General features: G+C 43.5%; 1 protein-coding gene across 1 annotated transcript; it reads left to right on the top strand.

Annotated features, from left to right (window-relative positions):
• Window positions 1–1,549: 1,549 nt before the first annotated feature.
• LOC119218169 (uncharacterized) lies at window positions 1,550–10,061 on the top strand. The gene is made up of 4 exons (XM_037472380.2): window positions 1,550–1,832; window positions 2,918–3,317; window positions 6,144–6,349; window positions 7,981–10,061. The coding sequence occupies exons 2-4, from the start codon at window positions 2,930–2,932 to the stop codon at window positions 8,074–8,076; spliced, it is 690 nt and encodes a 229-aa protein (XP_037328277.2). The 5' UTR covers window positions 1,550–1,832; window positions 2,918–2,929; the 3' UTR covers window positions 8,077–10,061.
• Window positions 10,062–10,898: the final 837 nt, after the last annotated feature.

Raw genomic sequence — 10,898 nt, 5'->3', positions numbered from 1 at the left:
CACCTCTGTTAATGATTAGCACCCTTGTTAAAGAAAGATTATAACTCAAAGACAACCATCTCTTTAGGATCTAAACACACATTATACGAATCAGCACACTCCATTGTCACAATTTCAGATTTAGTCCGTGCAAATAGTGGAGGATTTGGCCTGGAATCAGAGTTTGTCAAGAGTAAATACTGAGTCGCTGATTGTGCGGGACTGTAGATACACATCACTTGCGTTTTCTTGAGAGGTTCCAAATGCATTACAATGTGAACGAGCTAATATTTTATGTAAATGGTAAAATCTTGTTTATACATTGGACTGCAAGTGCACACAACAGGTAATCCTAGAGCGGCCGGGGAAATCCGTACATGTTTGCAGACTTGTTGTCGCCTGAAAACTATATCACACCGGTCGGATTGAATAAAGTTAGTGGAGGTTTTAACACTTGCCATGGCTGCATTATAACTCACACTAAAGGCTGAGTCAGCTCCCCTCCACGCAGGATCACATTGTCTTAGTTCACAGCTGCTGCTGCAGATGTGTCCTGAGAACAAAATTAGGGGAAGCCAGCTGGGGGATGGAGTGTATGTGTGTGTGTGTGTGTGTGTGTGTGTGTGTGTGTGTGTGTGTGTGTGTGTGCGTGTGTGTGCGTGGTGTGTTGTTGATTCCCGTTTGGAGGTGTCACGTGATGAGGAAATAAAAGGATGTGGAGAGCATTTACTACAAACTGATATTTAATTGACAATAAAGTCTGCTGGACTGAGATGACAGACAGAGAAAATAGACACTATAAAATGGCGAATATAAGAAATGCCATTATCGAAGTTTCCGGTTGTTACAAATACAAAGGGAAAAGAAACTAAAAGAGAGAGAGAGAGAGAAAGATAGAGAGAGGTTTAGAAAGTGAGAGAGCTGCATCCTATCAGAGATCATGTCAGCACTTGTTGTGGAGGCTTCAGCCATCAAAATAAAAGCACGTTAAAATGAGTTACAAATCATATTTAACTGGTTTTTAAAAAAACACTGTGCATATTGGTGAACGATGATAGATAATATACGTACTGTCAGTTATTTATGGCTTTGGATTTTTTATGAGGTGGAAATTTTAGATATAATGCAAAATGTAAATATGGTCTTCCGCCGAATCTATGACATGCACGTTTCTGGCCCACAAAATGCCCAGGTCATCTCCATGTTTTCATGGTATTATTATTCACGCAATTTTTTGACTTTCTCAACAAATTAAGTAACTCATGTTCTCAAAAAGCAAAAAAAACAGAAACGTAAATAAAATGGAACAAGTTATTAATAACTTAGCTGTAAAAAAAGGTTTCGTGGAAGGATGTGTAAACTATTGACCAAGTAACGTACAAACGTTCATAGCATTATTAATAAAATGTGTTTTAATGCCAGCTGATCTTTACTGAAAAACATTCAAACAACAAACAGCAAAAAGCAATACTCCTCCCACTGGTTTGAATGAAGATTCCCTTTGGACTTTATTCTGAAAATCCGTACCGGACGTGAGCTCGTCTTCTTCTGTATTTACAAATAGTCTTGAGGCAGAAGCAGCTCCCTCAGACCAAGCAGAGACGATCCCCGCGAAAGAGAGGCGCTCTTTATTTTCTACATCTTGTCGCTATCATTTTGTTTGATGGGTTAATATAACAGAAAATCTGACTAAATCCAACCAAAACATTCATAAACAACGAAACTTGACATGGAATGACACATTTTCCTCGGAGTGGACTTTCAACACCGTCCTGTGGTGTCCCTTCTGATGTCCACCTGTTACGGCCGGTTTCTGACCCGCAAACAGCCGCACAACGGAGCAGACACCCCGGGTAAGAACCACAGGAGCACCGACCCGAGCCCTCTGTCAGCAGCCGGAGCTGCTTCATCTGTCCGCCGGGCAGGACCTCCACGGGATCAACCTTAGTATCGACTGGACCACTTGTCTTTATCATAGAAATGATCCGTGGCGTGCTTTTTCATTTAATCTGTCCAGACTAGTCTTGACTTGTTTGATTCAGAAATGTAACAACATTAGCGGAGAAACGTGGGATAGAATTTGGGCTTAGCGACACAGACACGTGAAATGTGCTTATTGGTTTGGCGGCAGAATTTGTCTGAAGGATCAGGGGAAATTGTCCAAAACATCGTCTATTACTTTAATCATAAATAAATGAAGGATTTTAACGATACAAGGTTCAAGCAGGGCAATCCGTTCGCCTAACGGCTAATTTACATCCACTACTTTTCTCATTTTTTCCCGGCCGTTTTTTTGTATTTGCTATTAATAATGAAGTTTTTTTGTTGGTTATCCACACTTTGATCTGCTTGGAACCGATATTCTTCATATCATCAGTTCCCGCGTGGCTCAGCGCCGCTCTGCGTTGTGTGCGCGTGTGCGCTTCCTCGTGCTCGGGCTGTTTGTAAACAGGTCTCGCGCTCTCCCGAGAGCTTCCCCCTAGCGGCCTTTAGAGGAACTCGTACAAAAACAACGCTGCTAAATTCATTTATGCTTTTTCTTTATGTATAAATATATACATCGAAAATGTTGGGATATAGGGTAAACATTACAATATTTTTCAGTTGTTAATTGCTATTAACTCATGTAGTATTCATTGTGAATATAGATTACCATTCAAACTTCATGAATATTCTTACAAACAGTTCTTCGATATTGTTTTAAGTATTTACTATGTTTGGTCTGCACACATTATTCACCAAAACAATGTGTGCGAAATTGTTCTAAACTCTTTTCTTAGTTTTTTTCATTTATGCATTGCTATTGATTTTTTGTGAGCGAAGCACTTTAAGGAGTTTATCATATTTGCTAAAGTTGAAGAATGATTCTTGCTGTTTGTAGTTTAAAAGTGTGCGTGAAGTAATTCATTTACATGAGTGGCATGCCTGTGTGTTTCAGTCTACTACTGAGATGGCCCGCGCAGAGACAATCGAGAGCGTTGGGGAAACCGGAGGAAGAGGAGGAAACAACCCTCTTCCTCGCCACCACACCTGCAGCATGGAGCTGCCCCGCCCCTTCTATAACTGTCCCGGCCTGCTCACCACCGCCAGCACCTTCAGCTCTGGGACTGGTGCGGGCGGTGTATTGCAACAACACCCGCAACCTCTGCCGGCTTTCTACATGTTGCGCCCGTTGCCTTTCCCCCGCCCAGATGACCAGGACGAGACCCGGACTCCTCAGCGGTCACCTGCGTCATCATCATCGGCCACGCCGCCACATTCGCCATTCTGCAGTCAGAGGGAAGGGAGTGCCGGCGGCGGGGCAGGAGCACCCAGTGCCTTCACGGGAGAGCGGTCAGGTACGATAATAGCATCCACTTCTGATTGTTTGTCCTTCACTCAGAGGGTTGGCGGGTCAATCCCCCTTCCCACTGCTCCACGTCAAAAGCCACATCTGTATTTTCTTAAGGATTGTTTAAACTTTGGGCTGAATTAAAGCTGAAAAGGGTCTTTAAATTGTCCCCCCCCCCCCAGTGGTTCTTTTCTCACTATTAATGCAGGTTTGCCAGTGATTCCCCTCTGGGCTGGACACCTCTTTTTCTAATCACCGCAGGATTTATTGTAGAGTCAATCGGAGTGTTCCCGCAGGGGGGAGTTTGGAAGACTGTAGAAAGGGAAATTCAGGTGGCAGCACAGGAAAAGCAGGTTTACTTTTTGTCACGAACCGCTGTGTTGTGACAGATTTGTAACAATGAAAAAAGATCAATCCCCCCCCCTTCCCCTCTCAGCTGCAGGTCAGCTGTGCATCTCGGGCATGTTCAGACTTGTCCTCCTCGGTCTGGCTGCAGCACAGAGACAAATCTGCTGCATTTCCTGCTGCTACGGGCCCCCAGCCAGGCAGCACAGAGCCAGCGACAGTGACTTGTGCCTCAATGTGGCCACTCACTTTGAATCTATTTTGTCAGCTAGTTATGTTTGTTGGTTTTGTTTGTCAAACTTACAGATTGTTAATCAGGCTTATCAGTCAAGTCTTCTACTAATCACACAGGCAAGCAGTCAGTCGACTTGTTATCCTGTGAGATTGTAAGCAAATTTTTCTGGTCGCTAATCAGCAACCGGGTCCATGAATGAATTGTTCCAACGGTTTGGAGCTCACATGAACAGCAGAGAGGGATGAAGGTGTGAAGATGGGATCAATCCCAATCAATATTCCAGGTAGTCAGTTTGCTTGTTCTGGTGCAACATGTTGCATTTTTCTCTTCTTTTAGGAGGGACAAAACAAAGCTTTGGTTGATTTGTTAACTAATTCATCAGTCTGTTAATCAGACTATTTTTTAGTTAAGTAACAACATAAGTCAAGTTTGTTATCCAGCTCACCGTTTTTCTTTTCTTTTTGGTTAAGTCTGTTTTGATTTTTTTAATTGCACCCGTCCACCCAGCAACCAGGTCAGCTCCAGTCTCTCCTGCCCCCCCCCCCCCTTGTATTTAACCGCTCACAGGATCTCTCTTTCACCTTGTCTGTCTGTCAGCCAATAAAACAGGCAGGTTCAACTCCTCCAAGCCCCACCCCCTTTCCTCTGTGCACCCTATCACGGCTCAGCAACCCACTCTTCCAGCCAATCGTGTGGAGACGTCTCTGCGAGTGCTGCTTCAGAGTTACCTTGGCAACAAGCCAGGCTTTCCCATTTGTTTTGTCTTTTTCTACCGCTCTCTCTTTTCTTTCTCTCTCTGTCTCTCTCTCTCTCTCTCTCTGTCTGTCTAGTCACCTGCATCTTTAAAGGATCAGCCGTAATCCTCCTAGCAAAGCAGATGCTGTGTTTGCCAGGGGTTCCCGTTTCTTTGGCAACTAGGGTTGTGGCTGCCATGGGCACTCAGCCCCGGCAGCAGGGACAGGGGTCCAAAGGTCAAAAAAGAGTGTGATAGAACGGCTAGGACCGGACATCTGATTATCTCACACAGAACTGGTATTCTCAACCACGCAGGGCAGACGGCATTGAAATTGAATGGAATGTAATATAGATATAAATACCAGGGGAAATAATAGGATTCCTCCCATCTTGAGTGAGTAGAACATTTTCGATAAAAATTCTATCATTAAATTAGATTTGTGAAGTATTTCAAAACTTCTGTTTTTACAGAAAGTGTTTTAAACATAACATCTGAATATCTCTCGTAGCTTGAGGCCTGTTTGTCACGTTGAAGAGGCTAGACAGAAGGTACAGGTATCTATCTGCCTCTACTAAAATACAAAAACACAAGTCTGTAAACACAACAAACACACGCATTCAGTACTTCTCTATACCAGACTTATTAAGCAGATTAAGAGATTACTCTTCCAAGTTCCATTAAGAGGAAAATAAGTCACCAGATCAAGCTCCTTAAAAAATATGTGTGTGGGCAAAGAACTAAACAGTCGCAAACAGCAAGAACTATTTGCTGTATTTTTCTGCGTCAAATATGATAAACCTTCAAAGTGTCTTTTCTTTCTCTTTACCCAAAACCTGTATGGTCATCTATCTATGTATTATTCACAATCTCAGTATGTTATTCTTGGTTATTTAATCTACATTATAACACGGGTGGATGAAATCCAGCGTTTTGATTGGTTGAGAGCGAGTCACAGGGGGTGCATTATTCAGCGGTAATGTACGGTTGCTGTTCACATTGACCCCAGCGTTCCATATCACTGCGCACTCAAAGTAACAGGTTAGATTTTGCAGGACCGTTAGCTGACATTTTAGCTTTTAGCTCGGTGGCGATCACCGGAAACCCCCCCGGAAACCCCCCAAATGATCGTTTTGAGGCCATGCGAACAATTAAGCTGGATGATGAAGTACAGCCTCTCGTACCTTATTGCTTTAAAATATCTTATTCATAGTTGTCACGAAAGCAAGGATTTCGGCTCAAGTCTGTGTATGAAATTGTGCCCGTCGTTGGACGAATCGGGTCTCTGCGCATGTGTCACTGTGTGTGCACAGATACTACCCCCTACCCCCCCCCCCCCCCCCCACCATCTATCAGTGCCTATGACGGCTATTAACAGACGCCGCTTGTTGAGAATCAATTAACCAGCGGCGCCGTGTGTTCATGTCTTCTCATACAAGTCAGACAACTGATCAATAATGTTCCAAAAAATATTTTTCTACTTCTCTAAATTCATTTTTTACTGTTTTTTCATGCGGCAGCATCGCACAGAGACGGGTGCCAGGACACCTCCAGCCGGCAGGCGCCTCTGCCGGACCTGCTGCCCCAGAACGAGCTCCCCTCCGGGGCTTTCCCGCGCCGCACTGCCCCCGGAGGAGAGGCAGCGCAGGAGGGGGAAGTCAGGAGAGTAGCCGACCAGCTGAGGTCCATTGGAGATGAGTTCAACACCACAGTCCTCCACAGAGCGGTAAGAGGCCGGGGCGCCGGGCTTCCATGTGCGCTTTATAATGTATTTCACGTACATGAGTTAAGATGTGAAAAATAAGGCTAGGATAATACAACAATAAATATTAACCGTGCAGTGATTTTATTTCCAAAAAAGCCTATGATTAATTTTGTTGCACTATTAATGCAGTTTTTCCCCGCATTTCTATAAGGCTTAAATCCAGTTCATTCCTAAAAACAATACTTTGGACACAACAATAGCCGTCAGGTCGTCTCTGCTCTACTCATCATTTCAAACGTCGGTATAGTGTTAGAGAAGGTCACACACTTTTTTGTTTCCCTTCAAAAAGTTTAGAATGAGATTGTGGCAGCCACAACAAGCGGATAAAACTGTGTGTGTGTGTGTCTGTGTGTGTGTGTGTGGGGGGGGGACTGCTGAGGACAAATCAATACTTGGGTGAGAGAGTGAGTCACTGACAGCTGTGAGGCTGATTTTTCTCTCTTTCACTTTAGTACCATTTGAGTCATTGTTGGATCTTAACACTACTACTTTCAAGCTTTCTCTTTAATATTTTTCTCAAGACAAAAAAAAGGTTTTCATACAGAATGATCACTCCTTCCTCCCTCTTCTCGTTTTTATCTTAGTTTCCATCCTCAACCCTCTTGCTCCACCCTCTATATGGATTTAATAACTTTATTATACAAAAGCACAATAGCTTTTGAGAAACGACAAACCACAAAAATAGACATGACACACTAAAACAATACTCGCAGATTAAATGACAGACTGTTTCTCCACTGCTGACCATCTCTTTCCTTTTATTGTCATGGCTTTATACCAGCCCTCCCTCCCTCTGTCCTCTAGATTGCGTGAGGAGTTGGCAGCAACCCCCCCCCCCCCCCCCCCCCCCCCACACACACACACGCGCACCTCCCTCCTGCTGCTCTCTCTCCTTCACCATCCCGCCTTGTACACAAACAAAGACGACGTCACCTAGTCTTGACTCACCCTTCAGGAGGATGTAACAGTGGCTTTTGCGGACTTGTTTAACAGGTTTCTCAGATGTCATTGACCTCGCGTGTGCGTGTGCATCAGCCAGACAGATACTGGATTCCCTGAGGGGAATTACATTTTTTTTATCGTTGTTTACAAGCTCAGCCGAAAACCCGTTTTCTAAAACGAGAGCTTTGAAACAACAAGGAGCCAGTGAAGGACGGATGGCGATCGCGTGTGTGTGTGTGTGTGTGTGTGTGCATCTCACTCCCGCCCTTCACTCCTCACTCCAAACATGACACCATGTTTCCTCTGGTTTAACCAGAAAGCAATAATCTGCTTTCCTCCCCTGTGTGCCCAGGTTGTCATTATTATGGTAATTCTTTTAACTTGGCTGGTGCTCCGAAATGCCTTAACAGCTCAGCCAGCTGTTTCACAAGTGAGCACCGTGACAGTAAAACTAATTTAACCCCGCTGAACCCCAAAAAGGGGAGAAAAGTCCTAGATAAATATTTTACCCTAACAAAAAAAAAACATGACATTCTGGTTCCTCAGCACAACCACATCAAAGTGATGACATTTTGCACAAGCATGGATGGAAACTGCAAACCTGCGGTAATTACTTCAGAACTGACACCTCTTTCTCCTCCCCCCTACAGCACGCCGCCCCCCACTGGCAAGACTGGAGGGACGCCTGCCGAGGACTCCTCACCTTCATCACCCAGACCCTGGGCACTCTCTACAGGCTCACGTAGAGACAACCGCCTCGCCCGCCATATCCCCCGAGAGGACTAGCGCGGCCTGGAATGAAAAGGCGCCTTTGCAGAGTCGGCTGGTACGGACTGCAGACAGACGGTCACTTCCCGGCGTGTACATTTTGTAAAATCGTGCTGTGTCAGAGCGCGCGCGCGCGCGTGTGTGTGTGTGAGCACGGGAGACACGGGTCAAACAAACAAGTCGTGTTTATCGCGATTCAGCGCAAAATGTGAAAACAGAACGATTTGAAATTGTCTTTATCAGAGAGGAGGCGGTTCAAAAGAGACCTCTTCGTTATTTTGTGGAGCATTTTCATTTAGCTGTAATATTAAACACCATTTTTCTGTCTGGAGGATGCATGATTTTAAATAAAGCTGTTTCTCCAATTCCTCTTTTTAATTATGTAAAAATTAAATTCAAAAAATCATTTGATCCCTGTCTGCCCCGTCAAACTGGAGGCTGTTTTTGCATGGTAGGGGATTTAAAGGGTGTCCTCTCCCACAGGGTGACCCTTTCTCCCATCGCGAGACCGATCGGCTCCATCGCACCTCGTGCCTTTCCTCTCAGCGCTCCACTGAGGAGCTTATCTGGGACAGTAACACACGTTTAAAGAAACGCACACAAGCACTGCAAATGCTTTTGTTTGCAGCTACCATTTGCATTAAAATTGTAAATGCTCTGGCCTGAGGTCATCTGAGCACACATTTGGCCACTGTACATTCCTCCATTCACCACTGCCAGTGTTGGGAGGTGGCAGAGCCCCCCCCCCTTCACCTCTTGCCCATGTCAACAGTGTTTTAGGGTTACTCGATCGTTTCAAATTCTCTTTGGGAAGATCTTAACGAACGCAGAAAAAATCAAAAGTACTTATGAAGGCGAGCCTGGTTCATCGTGTTCAGGTGATCTTTTTTTCTGAGTGGCCTTCGGCAAAAGTTTGAATTTGAATCCAGTGGATTTGAGATGTTGTTATTCCATAAGTTAAGTGAAAAAATATATGATCTGGATCTTTTGATTGTTAAAAAAGTATTTGATGATGTTTTTGTGAAATAACACCCCCCCTACCTTTTACTGTAGTTTTGGGAGAAGATGTTGCTCTATTAAGAGCATAATTTATTTAGGACTGGAGCCTGTATCTAGCTCTTTTCTTTTAATGTATTTTCTTTTTTTCTTACATTCCCGATCAAATGAATAAAGGTGTACCTAAGTTGTAACTTCAAACAGAGATGGAATAATATGTGCGTTAAACTGTTGCACTATGTACTAAAAGTAGAATCGTTTTTTATTTAAATGAAACCAGCTTTTGAATTTGGAACCTTTGTTGTCCTCTGCTATCAATGGAAAAAAATGGCTCATTTGTTTTATTCGTGACTTTGTTGTAGAGTAACAGATTGGATGCATTGTGTGTCAGATGGGATAAGAGGAGAAAAGTACAGAAATATTGTTTTTTTTTATTTTTCTCTTGAAACCATAAAACTAAAAGCCCCTGTAATTGAAAATGTAATTATATCTGATTCCAAACTATGTGCTACACCTGCTGAAACAATACGTTTGTGTACTGTCCCGTGGTCCACTTGTTCATTTTTAACATCCGCAAACCTTTTGACTGAAACGTGGACCTTTTCCTTTACTAACCAAGAGAAAAGTGATTGGCTGTGGCCGTTTGAGAGACCACTCCCACTTGTCCTTAACCACACTGTTCCGTACGTTTAAGGTGCATTCCTGAAAGCATTGATGTGCATTGAAGCAGATGTTTGTTTACTGCTGGTGTCCTCGGCTTCTTTAGATCTGTTCACCAGCGGTGCTTTCGGCCATGTTCGCTGTCATCACATGGTGAGGTTCGGTGGTCCCGGTTCAGCCCCCCCGAGCCCACTGTTCGTCACATGCATTGTGTTTTTGCTGTTTTTCAACTTTTTCTATTGTAAACTTTCTACTTGAATTTTGTACTTTTTTTTCTTTTTTATACAATAAAGATAAGGAAACTATATTCAATGCTTTGTTTTAATTCTAACATTTAGCTCACCATCTTTAAAGAAAACTTCATCAATGACATGAATTTTACATACTCTTGCTACTCTTCCCGGGCTTCTCTGCATGTCCTCCCGATCCGTCCCACTGGTTGTCCTGGTGTCCCCTTCCGTAAGCTCCAAGTGTGTCCCTTACACCTGGAGCCAGTACTCTCCTGAGTTAGTGGGTAGAGCCCTCCATGATGTACATTTATATTTTTAACACTAGATAGCTATTAAAAGAAAAGAAAATCTTAGTTCCTGGAAAGACTGACCGCAAGGGAACCACTGACAGGACTGACAGTTTCACGAGGTCATGCTTAGTCCATCAAAAGTACTCATCATGCAGATTTGCCCGTTTCAGAATTATTCATTCGAAATCAGAAACTTTTTTACTATACATATGTGTAGATATATAATTATGAACTATTCATAATTAGGTTGATCATTTGTAATATTAATCTAAACTGCGAATTTACTAAAGTTGTCATACTAAATATTACCCATTCAAATGTGGTGCCAGAAATACACAAGTACCTTAAAATCCTTTACTCTCGGTAAAGAGAGGCTCCAGATGTTAGAGAAGTAGATCAAATGAATAAGCATATATTCTCAAAGCCACAGGAGTAAGATGATGAGTTCGTTCTACTTGAGGAGGAACTTCACACTGTGGAAATGTCCCTGTGCGATCACACCCCTCTCGGGCGAGGAACGGCGCCAGCTTATTGGTTTGCCAGATGTTTACCGATGTTTACAGATGTTTCCGGCTGTCTGGGCTTTGGAGCAGCAGCCCTGGGGCCATGCGTGACAGTGGATGT

This window comes from Pungitius pungitius, chromosome 3 (genome assembly GCF_949316345.1).
Source record: "Pungitius pungitius chromosome 3, fPunPun2.1, whole genome shotgun sequence".
Lineage (NCBI taxonomy): Eukaryota > Metazoa > Chordata > Actinopteri > Perciformes > Gasterosteidae > Pungitius > Pungitius pungitius.
This window is presented reverse-complemented; position numbering and strand designations above follow the sequence as displayed.